General features: G+C 41.7%; 2 protein-coding genes across 3 annotated transcripts in view; both read left to right on the forward strand.

The window, feature by feature from the left end:
- The window catches only part of LOC122983994 (mitogen-activated protein kinase kinase kinase kinase 5-like), a 31,194-nt gene extending 24,280 nt beyond the window's left edge, over window positions 1–6,914 (forward strand). For both annotated transcript variants that reach the window (XM_044354225.1, XM_044354226.1), the window contains exons 22-32: window positions 500–578; window positions 692–768; window positions 1,017–1,077; window positions 1,292–1,394; window positions 1,532–1,590; window positions 2,828–2,931; window positions 3,577–3,754; window positions 3,903–3,971; window positions 4,832–4,924; window positions 5,342–5,468; window positions 6,148–6,914. In XM_044354225.1, the coding sequence (XP_044210160.1) occupies window positions 500–578; window positions 692–768; window positions 1,017–1,077; window positions 1,292–1,394; window positions 1,532–1,590; window positions 2,828–2,931; window positions 3,577–3,754; window positions 3,903–3,971; window positions 4,832–4,924; window positions 5,342–5,468; window positions 6,148–6,244 (1,047 nt within the window). In that variant the 3' untranslated portion in view covers window positions 6,245–6,914. The remainder of the gene's footprint in view (window positions 1–499; window positions 579–691; window positions 769–1,016; window positions 1,078–1,291; window positions 1,395–1,531; window positions 1,591–2,827; window positions 2,932–3,576; window positions 3,755–3,902; window positions 3,972–4,831; window positions 4,925–5,341; window positions 5,469–6,147) is intronic.
- A 99-nt stretch (window positions 6,915–7,013) lies between these two features.
- On the forward strand, window positions 7,014–21,126 carry zmp:0000000529 (WD repeat-containing protein 20). The gene is made up of 4 exons (XM_044354228.1): window positions 7,014–8,315; window positions 11,330–11,512; window positions 12,269–13,669; window positions 18,393–21,126. The coding sequence occupies exons 1-4, from the start codon at window positions 7,899–7,901 to the stop codon at window positions 18,438–18,440; spliced, it is 2,049 nt and encodes a 682-aa protein (XP_044210163.1). The 5' UTR covers window positions 7,014–7,898; the 3' UTR covers window positions 18,441–21,126.
- The last annotated feature ends 1,262 nt before the right edge of the window (window positions 21,127–22,388 follow it).

Consider the following 22,388-nt stretch of genomic DNA (forward strand, 5'->3'; position numbering starts at 1 on the left):
CTTTGACCTCCAACAGGTCAAAGTTTTGATTTATGCTGTAATATATCTCAACATCTACTTGGATGGATTGGCACAAAATTTGGTTTTAGACGTTAATGTTCCCCAGACGTTGGTGACCCTCTGGTTTTTCCCCTAGCGCCACCATGAGGTTGACTTTTAGTTCTTAATTAAAATATCTCAACAAACTATTTGATAGATTGTTGTGAGATTCGGTACACACATTCATGCCCCCCAGAGGATGAACTGTAATAATTCCTAACTGTACTTTGGTTTATGACCAAATACCTGCAAAACTCATGAATTCTGCTTAGTGCTAGCTTGCTAATACACTAAACAAATTATCATTAGCATTATCATTGTGAGCAAGTGTTTATTTGTAGATAAGGCAGGTAAATAGTCATTCTAGCAAGACTTCATGCAGTGGTTTGAAGGTGTATAACTGATATAAACTACTGTCGAGGGGATTAAATGAATTTGACGCCGTCACCTCTTTTTCCAGGTGTACTTTAAGAAGATCTTCCATGGCTGCCCTCTTAAAATCAACTGCTCCACAACCTGGGAAAACCCGGCTACCAAAGGTTGTATCCTGGAATAAAGCACTCAGTAAATTCTCTGCTCTCTTTCATCTTTATCAGACTTGTGTTTTTATCTGTCTGACCAGTCTGTGTCTCTTCCCTCCCCCTCCCCTCAGACCGGCATCTGATCCTGGGAGCAGAGGAAGGAATCTACACCCTGAACCTCAACAGCTCAGAGGCCACGATGGAGCTGGTAGGATCATTTTCTAATTTACTGCAGAGCTGCAGCAATATTTTACTTTGGGTCGTTGGTAATGTTGTTTTGGCCAAACTTTTGTTCCCCTCAGTGGTCCCAGAAAAAAATATTGAAGATGAGTCTGACAGATTAAAATACTTGTCACACTTTATCTGAAAAGCTCTTACAAAAGCAACAAAAAAATAAGAGACACTGGAGCAATAAGGAAGCAGTGAATGAATGAATGTCTTCTCTTTCTCTTTCAGTTGTATCCCGGGAAGTGTACATGGGTCTACATCATTAATAACGTCCTCATGTCTGTATCAGGTAAATAGAGAAGAGTGTTAAATAAGACCTGGAGCCTTGTTTAGCTCTTGGTGAGACACTGGGAGTCTCACTGGAAACTTTAAAGAACATATTGCGGAGCTGCTAACAAAGCACCAGACATGTTTTAATTAGCAGCTCAAAGGATTTCTGCTTCTCTTCTTCTGCTGTGACTTAATTTAGGTCAAGAAACAATGAATGCATGATGTGTTTACAGGTAAATCATCGCAGCTTCACTCCCATTCACTGAAGGAGTTGTATGATCAGGCTCGGAAAGACCAGAGGATGGTTTCCTTGCCGACTCACCGGCTGTTACCTAGGTAACGCTGGACTTTCTCTGCGTTTCATTTTCTGTTCTCTTTTATTTAATTTGAAAACTTTGTCTCGAAACACTGCAACAGATCTGCTTATGCCAATTAATTCTTCAGTAAAAATTATTTATTTATTTTGTTATCAGGAAATGTGCAGTGACCTGTAAAATACCTGATACCAAAGGCTGCAGGACCTGCTCAGTTGGTAAGACCAAATAGTGTTTTATATTTTGTGTGTGTATGTTCGTGTGTGTGTGTGTGTGTGTGTTCAGATGTAGTTGATTAGTTGATGTAGTGGAAAGGTTTCTAAATTTCTTTCTTTTACACCTCCCTGCCTCCCTGATGTTTTCAAAAACCAAATTGGCTGCCTGCTAGTGCGAGAAGTTAAAGGTGCCCTGTGGAGTTTTCTTGTAAACAAGCAAAAGTTCAGTTTATATTCAGTTCAGTGTTTTTCACCAAAAACACGTTGTGTGTGTTTGTCCTTGAGGTTTAACAAATGTGTTGAATTTCCTTCCTCAAGAAACATTTGCAAAGCTGATTTTTAGAATATCTTAAATTGTGCATAAATTACATCCATGTTTACTAGATGGCAGTCAGCTTCTCCCTTGCATTTGTTGGCACACTGGTATGTCTGTTTGCACGTTACCATCACTAGATATTAAAGGACGGGTTCACAATTTTTCCAAGTCAGGAGCATGTTTTTCTTGCTGTAATCATTCCTCATGTTCATACTGACCATTAGAAGATCCCTTCATGATACACTTACAATGGAAGTGATGGGGGACAAAATCCACAGTCCTCCTTCTGTGTAAAAATGTATTTAAAAGTTTATCTGAAGCTAATATGAAGCTTCAGCATCCAAATGAGTCAAATCAAGTAGATATCTTTCAACGTTAGTCTTTTTAGTGCCAAAGTTCCTCTTTTTGTTACTAGACTTCCACTGCAGCTCAACAGGGAAACACTGTCTGAGGAAACTCAAAGAGGGAATCTGATGCTAAAAAGACTGTAAATGTGTCAGATATCCACTTGATATGACTAACTCAGACTGCTGAAGTCTCGTATAAGCTTCACATTTGCACTAAATGACTGTGTGGACACACAGAAAGCACATTTGAAGGATCTTTTAATAGCCAGTATGAACAGGAGGAATGATTACAGCGAGGAAAACCTCTTTCACTGTTCATAAGGACACCTGACTATTATTTTAAGACACATGTGAAGAATTGTGCACCCATCCTTTAGTCAGCTGAACAGCGTGATACCAGCAGCGGGAGGTGAATCGTGCCACCCGCACAAACTCCGCAGGGTACCTTTAAACTTCATTTCTCATTTTGAAGCTCCATTAGGATGCAGATACTCCACAGTAGGCAGTTTTCCAGTGTTGATGTGAGTGTGTCAGAGATAACCAATTAAACCTCGTGTTCTGTCATGTCTCCCTGCAGCAGATAACATGCAGCGAGGCTGCGTGTTCCTGTGCTGTGCTCTGGAGTCCAGCGTGGTGCTGCTGCAGTGGTACGAGCCGATGCACAAGTTCATGCTCATTAAGGTATGTGGGGCTGCAACTGCAGATTATTTTTATTACCAGTTAATCTGCCATTTATTGTCTCGTTGTATATAAAATGGCAGAAAACTGTAAAAGAATTATTATAATTTTCCAGAGCATTAATTGTTCCTGTATGTTCTGACATTTTAATATTTAAGTCTAATTCTGTGGGGGTAAATTAAATAGTTATATATGATAATATAAGGAAAAGGAGCAGAATAAAACTCATAAATGCTAAATATGATATACATGTGCATTATAACAATATACCATAAAATATGTGCAAGTTTAGATGACGTACAGTCTAATTCCATCAGCTGATCTTTGTTACTTGTCTGTGTTTAACTTTTTACCATTTTTATGAGACTGTTAACACTGACAGCGACTAATAAAATGACTGGAAGGAAAATAAAACATTTTATGGTCACCATTAAATTTATGAGCTAGTTTTAGACCTTTGAGCATAAAATGGTTATGGTTTTGAGGGTAGACTCACTGGTGCCCTGAGTTATACGCCATCCTGCGGCTGAAAGGTTGCAAGTTTAAGTGTTTTTGAGCAAAACACTTAAGCTGTCTGCTTTATAGGCTGCTGAAAAACAGCTAAATAACCAAAGACATTTAAAAAGAAATTAAAATCTTGACTTGCAGAATTTCGACTTCCCCCTGCCCAACCCTTTGCGAGTGTTTGAGATGGTGATGCCGCCCCATCATGAGTACCCGCTGGTGTGCATCGGTGTCTCTCGGGGGTCCAGCCCCAACGTGCCGGTCAATGTAGAATACATCAACCTCAACTCCAACACTTCCTGGTTTACCAACTCTGGCTTGGGTAAGTGGACTTTAGAATGCAAAGAGGTACAAACAACCCACCGTGATCTGAATTCCCAGAAAAATTTCTGCATTTTACACCAGCTGTTGTTTATTTGTTTATTGTCGTTGTTGCTGATGATGGTGTTTGTGTGTGTATGTTCTTGCAGAGAAACCTTGCCCGGATGTAGTTCAAGTAAACCAGTTGGACCCCAACTCACTGCTCGTCCTCGTAGAAAGTAAGTAAATCCAAGTTTCTTTTAATATCTTTTCATATTAAAAGACTCACAATACATAATATTTATCAGACATTATAAAAGAGCACATATCAACACAAGTACCTGTATAATATTGCCAGTTCTGACCTCACAAATACTTTGACACACTGAACATCATCAGTTTCAGAAGAGACCATTTGTTGCATGGTTTTCCAATGGTTTCCATGGTTTTTGTGTCGGGTTGCATTAGATTGTACAGGTGTTCATATTAATGTGTCCACCCCCATCATATAATACAGGACACCCAGCCTATTATGGTGCAATATATCATGATATTATGTATCTATTATGGTCTCACTTGGTCAAATTCCTGCAGCAGTGATTATTGTACAGTGATTATTTGTATAAAGGTTAAAATAATCAGGATATTGATATGAAAATATCAATAAATAATAATAAAAAGAAATAAAATATAATTTGGTTGGTGTTTATTCTTCAATAGGTTTGTGTTGTAATATGGAGAATTAGGTAACAAGGTGAAAAAGTCATTCTCTTCATCAGGCAGACCTAAAACTGTCAGAGTTTGAGGAGTTTTGTTTCCCACCGGTGCTCTGATGGTAAAAGTACATTAATAATAGTAATAAAAGAATTCAGATAAATTCAGTGCAGTTATGGGAAGAAGCTGTGTGGCAGTTAAATTAAAGTGAGGTGAGAAATGTTCAGGTATAGATTGTTGAGTTCAGGTGTTTGATAGACAAGGTTAGAGTCTGGCAATAATTGTGATAATGGGATTTATAACGGTGTTATGTTTAATCTACTTCCATATTTCCACACTGATGTAGCAGATGATAATCTCACGACTACCCGTCTCTCCTCCACAGGGTCAGTACATATAGTAGGCCTGGAGGGGGAGCTGAAGAGCAGCAGGTCTACGCTATATGAGACCACCTTCTCTCATGAAGTGGAGTCTATAGGTGAGTACATGCAGCCACAAAACCAGTGACAGTTAAAGGGGAAGTCCACCAATTAAACACATCAGAGTCTGTTTACAGGTGTCAGGAAGCACGACTGCATATGTGAAAAAAAAAAATCTTTTGTGGCTCCAGAGGAAGCTGTGTGAAATCTGATAAATATCTTCAAGTGAGTGTCAGTTGGGACTGAAAGAAGTGAGGTTACCAGACCTCATCTCTGCTAGGCTACGTTATCAGCTAGTAGCAAACCACACCCGAATTGCAATTGAGTTGTATTGGAATGAAGGATGAAGAATGAATAGAATAAAAAAAGACAATATCTCTGGTTCTGCTGCATTGATTTAGATTTTTGTCCATCATGACCAAATCATAAATGATTGTATCTCAGCGTTAACTCTGTTTGTTTGTCTGTTCATCCAGTGTATTTTGAGGACACACTGTTAGCAGTGTGGCGTCATGGCTGGCAGAGGAAAGGACACGGTTTCACTGAGGTGCTGGAGGAAACCACAGACCCCAGGAAGATCTACAGACTGGTGCAGTCAGACAGGTACAGCATGCCCTCACTGACTGCTGCTGCTGCTGCTGCTCATTGCTCACTACTGTGGATTTTTTTTTTTCCTGGTAATCTCATTAAGATCAAGATCTCTTTTGCAAGAGAGACCTGAGTAGGGCAAAGGAAATAAGAACAAAGATAATACATGTCTGGTTGCTTAGATTTCATGTTGCAGGTGGCAGTTTTTTCTTTATCTGTTCAGGCAGGGAGGCTACCGTTGCTAATGCCAACTACTCAGCTCCACTTCTGTTGGTGTCAAATGATAGAAAATGTAAAAACACATCAACACATCTTTAGGTGGCAGAGATTTTTTTCTCACTGCCACAGAAAAAAAAACACCATTTGCTTCGCTTCTATGCTTTGATTTGACAGATTTTTCTAACATTACACATCTTGGATTCACTGAGGAACTGTCTGATGTGATAAACAGTTATTGAGGTGAAACATACAGTTTCCACTGAAGTAAAGATCAGGAATATATTTAAAATCAGCAATTCATCTGAATATTTTATCCTTTATTTGCATCTAGGACAGAAAAGTTTATGCAATCCCTATTCATTCATAACTTACATCAGATTGATACCATTAGTCCTATAAATTTAGTGCAGGAAGTTTTAAATTTCACTATCTCCCTGCTTGACCTCCACTGACCCGCTTGACCTTTTCACTGCAGGATGGTCGTCATGGAGACGCACCAGATAGAGGACCAGTCGGGGCTGTCCAACCTGTACGTCCTGGAAATTGCTGAGAACTACGTAATGCTGCCTTGAGTCTCTCGTTTGCTGGGAAACTCCCAAACACCACTTCTATATGAATGCCTCTACCCCGGGACTTGCAGCATTCAAGGGTGGAAGCGAACGGACACATCTGTCAACAACATTTGGATCTTCCGTCGTCTGTCATCATTAACTTTGACGGGCAAGGATCCGTCGCTGCCACAGTATTTTTATATCTAAATGAGAAGACAGGAACTACATCAGGAAGGAAGTGATGGCAGGATGTTGCAAAGTTACACCGACTTTAAGATGATTGTTGTGTTCTTGCCTTTATCCCTCACACTGGGGGAGTCTGCTCTTATTTATGCTAATTTCAACTTGGTTTGTGAGACTCTGAACAATCTCCTGAATCCTGATAGCTGAGAAAAACCCTAAATGAATAGTGAAGGAAGGTCCTCCTCTAACACTACAGAGGAGTATCTACTTTTTTTTTTTTTTTCTGCCACAGCATTGTCGATATGAGCAGCAGCTGCCCGCAGGACTGAAATATATATATACGGCTTCCCCAAAGACACCTCATACAAGCATAAAGGACTGGAGCATAGCAGCACTGTTGCTGTTGCTCATGTTGTGTGTTTTGTAACCTTGAGTTTGTATGTCAGTGTTGGATCGAAGACACACACTTCTCACTGCCGCTACACTGTAATAAAGTTAATTAACACAAGATGAGGTGAATTGTATTGATCTTGGAGGGGAAACGGGGCAAATCAGTTACAGTTAATGAAAGGTGAAAGTTAATTAAGTAATCTCTGTCAGTGTGTTTAGCTGGTGTGATTAGGTCACATTTGACAAGCTGTGGTACTATGTTGATTCGCTAATAGTGTGCATGGACGTGTTGGCGAAACAACAAATTTGAATTCACTGCAAAACACACACGATCAATAATATTTGCATCCACTTTTACAAGCCATTGCGTTCAGTTTTAGACCGTGCATGTCAAATTCCTAATTTAAATTTAATTTAATTATTTTTTTTTAATGTATTCAGGGAAGCAGTTTTCTTTAAAAGCTCAATGTGAGCATGACAGTGTCAGTTTTCTGCAATTCAAATGAAGCCCTCGCTTGTGGCACTAATCTCTTTCCATAAAAAGACACCACATAATGCATTTTAAAGAGGTACCAGAAAAAAAACGATAGCCAATGTCCTGAAAGCAATAAGCCTATTATAGTGTTGTTTTTTTCACGAGTGGCACACTTGATTCAACAAATCATATCTTAAACTGGTCTTGGTGTCACCGGGAGGTTGATAAATCAAGCTGGGCCGGATAAGGGCCGGACGCCTTCTCTTTAACCCCCGACACATTAGTGGGAGTGCGCAGTGCCAGACTGGGCCAGCAGCCGACGCATCATTGATCGCACGTATTTACGCACAGTGGATGAACGGAGGCAAAGAGCTGGTCGAGGATGATGCTTACACCGGCTCAGAAGGGCTTTCTCTCGGGGTTTATTTACCAGGTAGCAGCGGTATGGTCGCCGGTTCTGGTGTAAAATGCACTGGAGCAGACCGGGTGTGCTGGTCGGCCTAGCTGAGCTCGGCTGCTGCTGCTCGCCTCCGCCGCTCCCATTTCTATTCTAGTACTTTTTTTATTGCAGCGTTATTATTTCCAGGTCAAAATCACTGTTTCCTGTGCGGCTTGTTTGTACTAAAAATGGCCGGAGATGGCGGTGCTCTGAAGGATATCAATGAGATTAAATCCCAGTTCCGGACCAGAGAGGGCTTCTACAAGCTGCTCACCCTCTCGGACTCGCAGCAGCGGGGCGGGCTGCCGCGGGGTCCGTCCGCCGGAGCCACGCTGGGCCCCGGGGCTGGAGCCGGTCCGATACCCGGCGGAGGGGTCGGGCTGCTGCAGGGGCCCGGGGCTGCTGCCGCCGCCGCCGCCGCTGCTGCTGCCGCCGCCTCCTCCTCTTCCAATGCCGCAGCCAACTCCTCTCCGGCGGGCTTCCTGCCGCCGGTCCGGGTCTCTATGGTCAAGCTGCAGCCAGAAGACCCGAGCGAGGAGTCGGAGAGGGTGTGCTTCAACATCGGCAGGGAGCTGTATTTTTACACGTACACCAACATCAAGAAGGTGAGCCTGCTCTTCTCTCCGCTCTTGGCCAGAATGACAGATCGGATGGTCAGGTTTTAGCCTAGCATGTTAGCCTGCACTGCTGATTTGATGCTATTAGCTTGCATTTCGTCATCTTTTTTTTTTTTTTTTATTTAAAATGAGCCTCTTTGGCTGCTAGCGCTGCACACAGCTGGCGAACATGCACATAATTCAATGTGTGTCTGTTATGCAGTGCGATGGAGTGGCAGATAATTTGGCTGAATAGACAGTGAATGGTGCATCATCCAGACGGATACAGGGCAACAGTGTTACTATAACGAGCAGGAAACAGACAGGAAGGCTCTGACAGCACTCTATTCACTGCGTTTTTACTAGAAACCATGTGAACTGAAGGCAGTTTATTCTCTCTGCTGCATCTTGAATGTTAATCTGGATCTTTACTTTGTCCTCTAATCATACAGTTTGGAGTTGCTGTAAAAGTAGTGTACTCATGATGAAGAGTGCTGCAAGGTGACTCAGTTGGCAGCAGATGGTTTAGATTCAAGACAAAACACTGTTGTTTTTTTAAAAAAAAAAAATCTCCATGTAGCTCTCACACTGCATTACAGGCTCATAATGAAGTGGGTGTTAAAAGTCAGAATTCATTATGGAGAAAAAAAAAAACATAATTGGCAAGGTTTTTAATCTGTTTCGTGACAAGAATTGTTTCACAAATATGCACATCACTGAAATCTGACACCTTTTTAACACACACTCGCCTGAAGGAAGGAGTAGTATCTGCATTTGTTCTCCAGTTTCTTTCCTTTTACAGAGCTTGTTTTTAGCATTGCTAGCATTCACCAAGGATCCTGTTTAGAGAGCTGAAACTGCTTGCAGCTAGCTACACCACTTGCTTCTTAATGAGGGATGTTAATAACCCATTTAGAGGACAAATGTAAAAAGCTTCTCCTCCAACATGGACCTGACATGAATCGATGAGGAGGGGGGGAAAGGGTTGTAACTGACTACATTTTAAAATGTCAAGACTTTTCTTTCACTCTACGCCATCAGACATACTCTCTGGTTCAGAATGAAATCGCTCCATAAATATGATAAATGTAGTTAATCTGCCAGGAATATGTGTGTCTTTATCACTGATACATATACCGTACATGTAGACGGCTGAAGGTACGTGTCACGATTAATATGCAGAACGTTCAGCATTTGGTTAGCATGTGCATTCAAGCAGCATGACATGCAGTAAATTATACTCCACATCCTCAGGGATTCCCAATCTTCCTTATGTCAGCTAACCTCAAGAAGAGATGTGCTTTCAAAGGTTTGTACACAGTCTCACCTGCTGCCAGTACGGTTACTGATCGAACTAGAGCTGCTGATTAATTGAATAATTTATCTGCAGTAATCCTGATAATCGATTAATCGTTTCAGTTAAGCAAAAACAGACTGTTCTACAGATGAAGCAAGCAAATGGACATCACAGTGTCCTCTGAGGAACTGTGAATGCCAATTTTTCACTGTTTTTTTAAATATTTCATGAAAATCCGTTAGTTGCAGCCCTAGATTTAACTGTGAAATCATCAACATGAATGTAACCGATGGCAAGAAAACTCATTCACATCCGGCCAACACCCAGATCCTCCTAATGAGGTCATTATCGGTGCCGATACGATCAGGAAGATGGGATCGATGCATCTCTTATAATCAGATTTAATGTGCACTGCCTCTCCAAAGTTATTATATGATCAAGTGTTGTAAATTGCTTTGCAGCGAGCGTGCGTTCATTCTCAAGACGATAGAGATAGTTGTCCTGATTTCGGTTGAAAAAAGTTTGATTTGTCCTTTATTGGATTCGACCAGTAAATCAATAAATCACTCCTCACTGGGGAGTCTCATCTACGTTTATCTTCAGTCTGAGACGTCCCACATTTCCCTAATGTAAAATGTCTCTGAAGAAATAATTGTCAAAACATGATTTATTAGGCATAATGAGTCTGTTCTCTCCCCGGTATCATTTTATTTGTATCATGGTTGATTGTGACTCCGCTCCAGCTTGATATATTCATGTAAATTTAAAATCCTGACAGTGAGGAATACAGTATAATGACTGTATGAAACCCTCAGAGATCGGGTGTGACCTTACAGCGTTTTGTCGGCGAGGGAGTGGGGAGACCAATAACACGAGCGAGTGTGTTTCCAGTCTAGAAATAAACCTGCAGCCATGTTGCTTTCCCCCGGTCTCTCGTGGCCACCGTCGGCGGAAACGTCAGCATCTCTCGTATGATGGATTTCTCCCTGTATGACTGTTGAATGTCGGCAGACACACAAAGCAGCACTAGAAAGAAACATTTGCTTCTTCATTCCGACACCAGAAACCTGATGTTTATCATTGATCTTTTAGATAAAATGAAGAATGTTTCCCATCAAACTCCACTGTCACTACTTTTGGAAGTATCTCAATGTGACAGTGATTGATTAAGTCAAAATAAAAAAAAAACAGAAAATAACAAACGGGCCCTGTCGTGGCAGTTCACCTCTCGCGTTTGACTTCTATGAGGAAAGAAACTATTTCTCAGTACGGCTGTCACACTTCCTCTTTAATGCTCAGCGCATGGCACACTCGCACTCGACACGAGCTGCTGCAGAGGAGCGAGCGCCTGAAGAGTGGGGCTAAGACTTCCTTCACACCAACCCATGGCGTGAAGAGATGCTTTCTCTTTCACACGGGAACACACCGTTCAGACTCACAGACTCGGTTTCTATGACTGTGGCTAAGCATTTTAACCTTTTTCACAAGTTCGCACAAGCATTTTGTTCATATTCATACAGTAATTTCCCTCACAGCCCTGAAATATGAGCCACATTGTCAGCAGATGTTTGTAGCTGTGGTAAATTGTTTTAGTGTGGATTCTTGATTTCAAACGAGTCCTCTGGGACTAGCGGACCTCTAAATGTCCCTGAATCTCACTTCTTGGCAGATGTTTTGCTTGTACATCACAGTTCTCTGTCCCCCCCTTTTTTCTGTCCGTCTGCAGGCTGTAGACCTCAGTAAGCCGATAGACAAGAGGATCTACAAGGGGACTCAGCCGACGTGTCACGACTTCAACCAGTACTCCGCCACGGCAGAGAGCGTAGCTCTCATCGTGGGTTTCTCGGCCGGACAGGTCCAGTATCTCGACCCCATCAAGAAGGAAACCAGTAAACTCTTCAATGAGGAGGTATTACATTTGTATCTGCAAATATTAGATTTCCTCTGTGTTAGGGAAAGTTGTAATCAAAGGTTGCTGCAGTTCAGCAGAGGTAGTAATTTGTCCTTGCATTGATTTTTTTTTTTTTCCCTACTTTAGATGCTGTGATGTGGCCTAGACATTCAGACACTGTATTCATTGTTGTCCGTCTAAAATGCTTTGATTTTTTTTTTTTTTCTCTCTCTGTGTCTCCTGAACTGCCTGTCTGTTTAATGGGATTCTCTTTAATGGGACTCCCTATTAAATTTAAGAGGCTTGGAGTGTATGTGTGCACGACTGCATGCAGACTTTCCTGTTTGCGTGTCTTCTGAATCTATTCACTTCCTTGGGATTCGCTTTTTTCTAAATCTTTTTCTTTCGTAATCTTCTGCTCCCTTGGTTTTCTCTCTCTGTTGGTTTCAGTCTGTCTCTTTGCAGCTCACGCTTGTTTCTAGATCTCTACAGCGCTTCTCTGTCTTCCAAGGCTTCTGTTCTCTATGTGCTTCTCTCAGTAGTTTATATTTCGTTTTTTGGGGGTTTTTTTTAGATTTCACATTTTGCTAGCGATGATGTGACTCTACCTAGTGTCCACATAATACAATAAACTTTGTCTTATCTTTATTTTACTCTTACTTTTATTCTTGTCTCCCCCGTGCCTCCTTCTTTCTTTCCATCTCCTCTTCCATCCTTCCTTCTTTCCTATTTTTCCCCGCCTTTCCTCCAATCCACGTCCTTCCTGTCTTCTAGAGGTTGATAGACAAATCCAAGGTGACGTGTCTAAAATGGCTTCCCAAGTCGGAGAACCTGTTCCTGGCCTCCCATGCAAGCGGCCACCTCTACCTCTACAATGTGGACCACCCATGTGGCACCACGGCCCCACAGTACTCTCTGCTGCGACAGGGCGAAGGCTTCGCCGTATACGCCTGTAAAACTAAGACGCCGCGCAACCCGCTTTTGCGATGGGCCGTGGGCGAGGGAGGCCTCAACGAGTTTGCTTTCTCCCCGGACGGCGTGCATGTGGCGTGTGTGGGCCAGGACGGCTGCCTGCGCGTCTTCCACTTTGACTCGATGGAGCTGCAAGGGGTGATGAAGAGTTACTTTGGCGGGCTGCTGTGTGTGTCGTGGAGCCCCGATGGGAAATATCTCGCCACAGGTGGAGAGGATGACCTGGTTACCGTCTGGTCATTTGCAGAGAGCCGTGTGGTAGCGAGGGGTCACGGCCATAAGTCCTGGGTCAACGTGGTGGCGTTTGACCCCTTCACGACCTCCTTGGAAGATGAAGAGCCCATGGAGCTTAGCGGCAGTGAGGAGGACCTCCACCAGGGGGCGCCAAATAACTCCATGCACTTTGGCCGGGTTCGAACCAGCAGCACGTTGTCGCGTCTTTCCCGGCACAGCTCTAAAGGTGGCGGTTCGGCGGCGGTCACGTACCGGTTTGGTTCAGTGGGGCAGGACACCCAGTTCTGTCTGTGGGACCTGACGGATGATGTGCTGTACCCACGCCTGCCGCTGTCCCGCGCCTTCACTAACACTTTCGGACCCTCGCTGTCCAACTCTGGCAGCGGAGGGGTCAACAGCACCTCAGGTGGGGGAGGGGTGGAGGGACACCATCACCCGCCTAACACTAACACCGGCACCACCAACCCACCAACACTCCCCTTGCCCCTTCCTCGCTCCCTCTCGCGCTCCAACTCCCTGCCCCACCCCGCCGTGGCAAACGCCTCCAAGGGCCAGGGCGCCTCGGAGGGCGGCGGGGGAGGAGGAGGAGGGGGAGGGAGCAGCGGCGGAGGAAACAGCACCCCGTTCAGCATCGGCCGCTTTGCCACGCTGTCACTCCAGGAGCGCAAGTCGGACAAGTCTGGTGGCAGCGGCGGGGTGGAGAAGGAGCACAAGCGTTACCACAGCCTGGGCAACATCAGCAAGAGCAACGATAAGATCAACGTGGCGCCGAGGAGCAACCGGCTGGACGCGGCCAAGGTCCTGGGCACCACACTGTGCCCACGCATGCATGAAGTGCCCCTGCTGGAGCCGCTAGTGTGCAAGAAGATTGCACACGAGAGGCTGACCGTCCTGGTGTTCATGGACGACTGCATCATCACAGCCTGCCAAGAGGGTCTCATCTGTACCTGGGCACGACCGGGGAAGGCGGTACGGCTTTGATTAACTCTTTTATTAGGAAAAACATTGATAATACATCAATACTTCGGCTGAAACTTACAATTATTCTCATTGTAAGCAATCAATCTGTCAGTTATTTTTTCAATTAATTGTTTAGTCGACTCAGTGTAAGTAATGGGTGAAAAATGCCCATCACAAGTTCTCAGAGCCCAAGGTGACATCAATTAACAACTGATTAAAAAGTAAAAAACATGATGATGAAGAAGATGAAGCTGACATGTCCAATATAGTTTAATGTCCAGGTGTAGGGTGATGACATGTTACATGTTTTACATACATACGATACATGTCAGCATTGTTACATTTAAATAAAATGCAACCGATGTAATGTATATAGGACTTCTAGCCATAGCTAATTTGCAGTCTTTGTCCCTGTTTAAGCTTTTAAGGGATAAAACCCATAATAAAACTCTCTGATACAGGCATAGAGGCGAACAATAAAACAGACATAGACAAACAACCACTACAAACCATAATTGAGACAACAAACACTACAAATGACAATTAAGAACAGTGACTGAAAATCATGATTAAGAACAAAGGGGAAAGAAAATATGTATGCTATATAAACCCATGTATCTCAGTGTTTAAGCCGTAGTTTTGCCTTACTGTTTAAAGCTTTAAAATAAGTAAATGTTTTTATTTCTAATGGCAAGGCATTCTAAATCTGTGGGCCTTTAACTGGAAAACAGGACTGACTGAAAGTTGTTTTGCATTTTGCTGGTTTTCAGTCTCCACTAACTGCTCTCCTCATAGTGGCTCCTTTGCTTTTATATTTTAAAATCATTTGACTGACTAGTTCTGAGTCAAGGCCATTCATACACTTAAAAATATATTTCATAAATGAGAGATTTATAAAATTCTCAAAGCTTAATAAATTATGCTTTTTCTGAATTTTATAATGGTGCCATTTTATTGGCTTCTGATCAAGTATTTTCAAAGCCTGTTTACATAATGACATTATAGGTTTCATTGCCAATTGGGTTGCCTGGCCCCTGACGGTTACACAATAAGAGAGATGCAATAGAATAAAGGCGTGCATATATAGTTGGGCGGCCTTTATGGGTAAAAATCAGTTCAGGTTCATCTTGATGGTCTTGAACACTTTCCTAATATGTGCTTCAAATTTTAATTGGGAATCCAAGACAACACCTTGAAGAGCTCATTTACTCATGTATTGAAAAGCACATTGAAACAGTTTTTGCACAGTTCAGAGTTGGGAAGTTATTTTGAAGCCACTGTGAGACACCGATCACATGTCTGTTCAGTAACTCCGCAGTCTGTTGTGGAGTCTTTGTCGATACATAAATGATTGCATCATCAGCATACATTTGGCACCCAACCTCTTTACAGCTGTCTGGTAGCTCATTAATGTAAAAGAGCAGTGGTCCAAGGATGGAACCTTGTGGTACGCCCATTTTGCAATTTCGAAGAGATGATGTCATACCATTAATTTTGACACATTGCTTTCGGGATTCCAGATATGATTTAAACCAGCTGAGAGCTTGTTGGGAAAAGTTTTACTTTTTTAAAAGCAAGTTTATTTAAAAGTATCTCATGATTCATAGTATCAAAGGCCTTTTTCAGCACTAAAAGTACTGCTCCTACTTCTTTACAATCATCTAGTACACTGTTTTTCAATCCTGGTCCTGGGTCACCTCTGCCCTGCATGTTTTAGATGTTTCCCTTCTCCAACACCTGATTCAAATGAATTCTTGAGCTTGATGAGGAGCTGATAATTTGAATCAGATGTGTTGGAAGACAGAAACATCTAAAACATGCAGGGGAGAGGTGCCTCAGGACCAGGATTGGAAAAAAAAAACTGATTTAGTGACCTTTTAATCATTTCTGCAAGATAACATGTAGTCATTTCTGTTGAAGCTCACAGTGTTTTGGATGGAGAAGGTGGTTTCTTTCAAGACAATTAATCAGCTGCTCTGCCATTAACTTTTCAATAAGAGATAGATTGCAGGGAGAATTGAGATCAGTCTATAATTACAAGCTTGGTCCGGTTCTCCAGACATAAAAATTGGAGTTATACTTCCCTGTTTAAATATTTAAAGAAATTCCCCAATGATGGATAAATGTATCATATGTGTTATAGGCCTTATCAGAGTATCAGTATACTTTTTATATGAAATCAGTGTCTAACCCAAATACATCTTTAGCCTATAAATTATTTAATTGATTAATAATTTGTTGAGTTTTACCTTGATCAGTCAGTGTGATGGAAAAGGAATTTGCTGTGTCACATACTAAAGTCCTTGACAGCTTTATTGGTTTAAAGTTTGCTGCCAGTTCTTCCACTGATTGGACAAAATAGGCATTAAGTGCATTCGCAATTACCATGCTATCAGAAGTGATCACTCCATTTACATTCAATTGAATTATTCCTTTTTTTCTAATTAGACTCTCGTTTAGTAAGTCCACTGATACGTCTCCAAAGAGATGAGCTATTTCCTCCTGATTGTGCAATTAACAGCACTGAGTAGACGGTCTTTGCTTTTCTCAGTTCATTGACCACTTTAGTCCTTTAGTCCATTTAAAAATAAGAGTATCTGTGTATAATTACACGGTAAAAAGTGATTTTTTTTTAAAATGCAAAATCCCTCTTTTTCATTAGTTGATGAATATCATTAACCCAAGGCAGAGATGGTCTTTTCTTTTTGGCTTTATACATTTTTGAATTGTATTTGTTAGTGATTATATAAAGATATCTCAACATTTATTTAAATTGTATGTTTGTAGAATTGAATCGCAATTTATATTCCATACTTCACTCTCAAACTGGCAGATTTTATTCTTTCTAATCCAATTCTGTCGATTATTGACGTTTGGTCCATAGAAAACATTTCTTTGTCAGTTTCCTGACAATCAAGGCCAAATTATGATAAATTAAATGAAGTTCTTGTCACTCACTCTGGTTTATTCGTAAACATTAGATCTATAAGTGTTAAACTTGTTTGTTTCAGTCTTGTGAGGCCTTTTGTCATTTGATGCAATTTATATTTTGATGTTATTTGTCTAGCCAATTTATGTTAAAATCTCCAAGAAATATAGCTTAACTGTGACAATTTGACAACAACAATTCATCTAAATTACAATTAAAAAGACACATTGCAAGAAGGAGGATTGTACAGAATTACAATGTTAAAATTCATCTTGGGTGACAAGACAATATTTAAGATTAGACATTTTAAATCAAACGTATGCAGATTAAATTCACAGCACTTGAGGGTGTCTCTGATATAGATCAGGATCCCCCACCCCCCCCTTTCCCCCGATTTTCTTGTCTTTTCTATAACAAGCATACCTGAGAACATCAATCATAGTTGTTGGAACATCATTGTTCAGCCAAGTTTCACTCGGAGCCAAGAAACACAAATTAGAGTCCGTCAATAGATGTTGAACCTGATCTCTGTTTGATATAATACTCCAAATATTTAAATTACCTCCAAGTATTCCTTTCAGTTTAGATTTTAAGTCCCAGATTACCTTTGCATGTTTAAGTGCGGCATGACCAATAACTGTCTCACGTCTCTCGTGGTGTAAGTCGGCGCTGAGATGTTGCTGTTCAGAAGACGGCGTGTTTTGGATGGTGTCCATATGATATATAGGAAATGGTTATTCCTCTTTTCTGCCAGGCCAGGAATAGTTCCCGACACCCCAGGCAGACCAAGGTGAAATTGGTTTACAGTCCCAATCGAAGCTGTATCCATTTCCAGAGTTGAGTGTGGAGGACTGAGCACTTGATGCTTTACTTAAAAGGTCTGGGGCTGGACCTGGGTTCAGCTGTATATCTCCACTCAGCAGAAGTAGGAATAGTTGTGTGTTTAAGACATTCAGTGTGCTGTTTCCCTTTAGTGGGCTTCTGCTTGTCACACCACGCCGATTCTCTGCCAACAGGTGGAGTAAATTGCAAAGTATCCATAGCCAAAAAACTTCAGTTGTGCTCTGTTCGGTAAGAGTGAAACTTTGGCAGATGTGTTCGATGTTTGATATGATGTCTCCTATACTGAGGCTTTGTCCAAGTGGAAAAAACAAAACCACCATAAGCAGGCATACGCCCTTTCTCTATGTCTGTAACTTTTTCCTTGAATGTTAAATGGATGATTGAAATTGTCCTTTAAACGAGGATGAGGTGGTTGAAAGATACTCAACAAAACACACTCAAAGATGTGAAGACAAAAAGGGCAAGAAAAGATGGTGTATAGAGCCAAACACCCCTGCTGTCGGCAGCCATCTTAAACTCTGGTCTGTCATTCTCTTTTAAATTTGTAAAGCCTCAAATTAATCCCTTTTTATAAATAATAATTTCACCCATGAGATTAAGTCATACAGCCTTTCAATGTGGTTTAACTTCAGGCCATTCATTATATATTATAATTAGACTACAACAATGAATTTTAGGCAAGTTCATAAGTACAGTGATATTCTGTAAACAAGTTTTATTTTTCTTTGCAGGTCAGTTTGTTTTGAGTGTATTTTTTAGCGGGTGGATATTTCAGGCTGCACCACTTCAAAAGCTTAAGAAATGACTCAACATTTGGAGATGATTTCACCTTTTCCTCTCCACAACAACAATGGCTCTTTATGTTCCTGCACCTTCAAGTGGAGAATGTATTTTCTTACTGCGATTGTCCCCGACTGTCTAACTTTCTATTATGTTTTTGTCTTTCTGTCTCTTCTCCAGAACTTGACAGCACAAAACGGTAACTCTCCAAGCGGCACAGTGGTATAGCTGGAGGAGAAGCTTTGCACTCATCCCTCCCTCCATCTCCGTTGTCTCCTGTCTCCTGTCCGACAGCCTCTCCACCCATCCTCAAAAGTTTCAAATTGGGGGCCAACAACCAGAGACCGTACCCTACCACTGCAGTATTATACCCTCATTATAACTGTTCTTGCCATGACCCAAAACCCTGTTCCCTACTGATTTTACTCTCACGATGGCCACTTTGGTGGGAAACTCTTGCTGAAGCATCGGCGCATGCAACATTACTTCAGAAAGACTTAACAGTTAGAAGGTTAGCCGGGACAACTGAGACACTAGTTAGCATATCAGCTAGTTAGCCATTAGCCATCAGTTCATTGTTTAGACTAGGTTCTGGTAGCTAGCTGCAGTGAACCATATCTACTACATGGCCAAAAGTATGTGGACTCACCTTTTGTCTTGGTCTGTTCAGGGCCACCAGTTTGAGGAAGGCCATTTCCTGTTTCAAGGTGACAGTGTACCTGTGCACAAAGTCAGCTCCATAAAGAAATGGTTCTCCCAGTTTGGTGTGGAAGAACTTGACTGGCCAGCACAGAGCCCTGACCTTAAGCCCATCCATCACCTCTGAGATGAACTGCGAGGCGGGCCTTGTTACCCAACATCAGTGTAAGACCTCACTGATACTCTTGTAGCTGAATGGGAGAAAATCCCTGCAGCCAGGTTCCAGGTGTGTTGACAGTGTTCTCAGAAGAGTGAAGGCTGTTAAAGCAACATACTAATACCCATGAATTTGAAGTAACATGTTCAACAATCACATATGGGTGTAACATTCAGGTGTCCACTTACTTTTGGCCATATAAAACTTGCAACTGTAGTTTTTCATGTTCTGTTTAAAATTCAAATACATGAATTAGTTTTTATTATCATAATTTACACCCACAGGTTCTACTAAACAGTGCACAATGTTTTGTGCTTTATCAAATATGAAGATCTACTGTATCTTCATACTTGATAAGTAAGTGAGTTTGGCAGTAAGTAAGCGATAATGTATTGTATGATATGGTGTCATGATGATAGAGGCATCCGTCATCTCCACCATGTCTGTTTGTTAGTAGTCATCCACTTTTAAAGTTTCAATTTAACCAGAAGTTAAGTTGGTTTCACCAGAGTTTCATGATTTTAATTGACACCTGCCAAAAACCAGAAACTAGTATTTTGACCATGATGTAACTAGATTAATAGGGCAGCACTTCTTCCTGTTACCTTTGTCTCAATTTGAAATGATAAATGTCTGATTCCTGATGTTATTAAGGTGGTCAACAGTAGCGCAGAGCTGCACCGTACTTGCTCTTCAGAGTTTCCCACCTCATGCCACTGTGGGAGTAAATTTTATTCCCAGTGCTTCAGCCCTCTGCCTTCATCCCCCCCCCCCCCCCCGCTCCCCTCTGTGTTTCTCTACAGAAAGACTGCATCAAACAGAGATTGTTTATCCTCTCTATCTGTAACCCTGAAGCAACAAGGAGTGAACGGCCCTTCAGTCCCTCCTCCGTCTGATTCCCCCCCCCCCCTCTTGCAAAAGACACTGCGAAAGCCACGGCCATTGTATTTAAGTTATTTATTTTATCACAAGACTGTGTAGTAATTTATATTGTAAATACTGAAAATACTCTATAAATACAAAAAGGACAAAACGTGTATGGAAATAATGACTTGACAGCAAGGAAGCGAAGAAAAAAACAGGAAAGATGATGGAGAATATTAATATATGAAGATCCTTCTATTGTACATAGCAACCACAGTTAAAAAAATTGAATGTCTGCTGTTTTAGGGAACTTGAAGATGTCAATGTGTTTTTATTTCGTGTGATAGAGTTTTCTCCAGTTTGTCCCTGAAAGCGAGCTGAGTGTGATCCGTCGACGTCGAGGCGGAAAACATTTCGGGTTCCAGTGTGACTGACCCGAGTCGAGCACAGAGAGCAATCTTTGAAGTGGCTGCTAGCTGTACATTTCAGCTGACTGTCCGAGTCAAAATAGGTCCAAATAATACTAATTCTCCTGAACATCACGCGTGGACAGACGGCATATTAACGAATAACTTGCTCACGAACACACACACACTTGCACATTCGGGACTTAAAAAACGGCTCACGCGTACATGCACTCACGCAACACACACACACATGCACACACACACACACACACACATGCAATCCCCTTATGGTGTAGCATCATATATACTGTATCTTGGACTCATTCCTGTCGCACCTGAATTGCCTCTTGCAAGAATTTGCACATTCAATAAATCCACAGTCCATCCTGAGCTGCCATGGGTGACACATAAAGGGGGTGTCGTTGTTGTCTTGTTTGATCTGTGCAGAAACAGCTCCCATAACCCCCCCAACACTCACTGGATATTTTAATGGGTGTACATCTCGACCGGAAAACACAGCAGTGTGTCGAGGTTTAGATTTTATTCCCTTGTCTTGAGACTCTCTTATAATGACCTGTACGGCCGCAGAGATCTCATCCATGCTTGTCTTTATTTTCCTGGAAATTTTCACTATTTTTCTGACTCTGGTGCAGGAAAATGACCTCACCGTTCTTTAAACCAACTACAAAACTCAGATTGGCTTGATTAATTGATGAAAAAAAACAAAAATAAGATGTGAACAAAGATTCCAGAGTCCAGACAAAAACACTCTCTCATACATGAAAAATATTTTTGTGCAGCTGTTACATTTTTTTTTACTGTATCTTTACTGCCTTTTGAGAAACACTTCAGTTGCTCGCTCCTGTCCTGCCATGTTTGTTCAGGAGTTCGAAGTTGAAAAAGCATCTCTCTCAATAACAAATAGCTGGTTGTTGAATTCAGAAGCAGTTCTCGCTACCCAGCGCTATGCTTAGCTGCTAATCTATATGCCAAACCACTTCTGTCCACTTCTAAAACCATAAACCAGAGAGAAGGAGCTGCAGAGGTGTTTCTGAACAGAACCTTATGATTTTTTTTTTCTGCTTTTTTTTTTTTTTTGCCATAACCAGCTACTGACTGACTTACCTGTCTTTCATGTCAATGCCAACTGAAAACTACACCACAGCGCAGCATGCCCGCAGTATTTTTTTTTTTTTTTGTCAGCCTTTGTGTTTTTTTTGCTTTCTTTGTTCTTTTTTTTTTTGTGAGTTATAGAGTTACCTGCCTGACAATACATCCTATAAATAGCAGAGCAACTTCCAAGACTGCAGTAGCCAAGGTTTTGCCCTTGGAGCAACAGACAAACCACCGGTTTCCCTGCTCTGTGTTTGAGCCGGTGTGAGAGAGGGGAGGGGTGGGGATGGGGGGGGATTGTTGCACCCCGTATACTCGCCTTTGTTGTCATAGCAACAGCATGTCTGCTGAGTGTATCTTGAATGAGCACATAGGCTTATAAGGGTCAGTCTCAGCTTTAAGGCTAAATTAATGCTTCATCATGATGTCTGAGATAAGAAGAAGAAGAAGAACTAGGATCTGCTTTCTTCTGATGTTAAAGGAATAATTCACCCCAGTGTGAAAATGATCTAAAGCATAGATTCATCTAAAACGCTGAAGGACACAAGTTTGAATTTCTCCGAACAGGTTGTGCAGCTGAATCCAAGTATTTTGTGGTTAAATGTTTGTGTCCATCTGTCTGATGTTTACCTGCTTATCTCACAGGTCCTGTTACACACTAATGTCTCACATTCATATGTGGTCAGGGATGCATTTGTCAATAATTATTGTTGTGTGGATGCAAATGTATACCTGACTGCAGTAAAGTGAGCCTGATCAGTACGTTGGTATCTGTACATGATGCAAAACCCTGCAAACTCAGTGTGTACTCAAAGTAAATACACACTTTGTCCCTCTCTCTTCCTCATTATCATGTCTCACTTTTTCATTTGAAGCTTTTCTGTGGGATTTTTTTTTTAATTAAGTGTGCAAACATTAATCACAGTCCTCTTCTTT

This window comes from Thunnus albacares, chromosome 6, assembly GCF_914725855.1.
Source record: "Thunnus albacares chromosome 6, fThuAlb1.1, whole genome shotgun sequence".
Classification (NCBI taxonomy): domain Eukaryota; kingdom Metazoa; phylum Chordata; class Actinopteri; order Scombriformes; family Scombridae; genus Thunnus; species Thunnus albacares.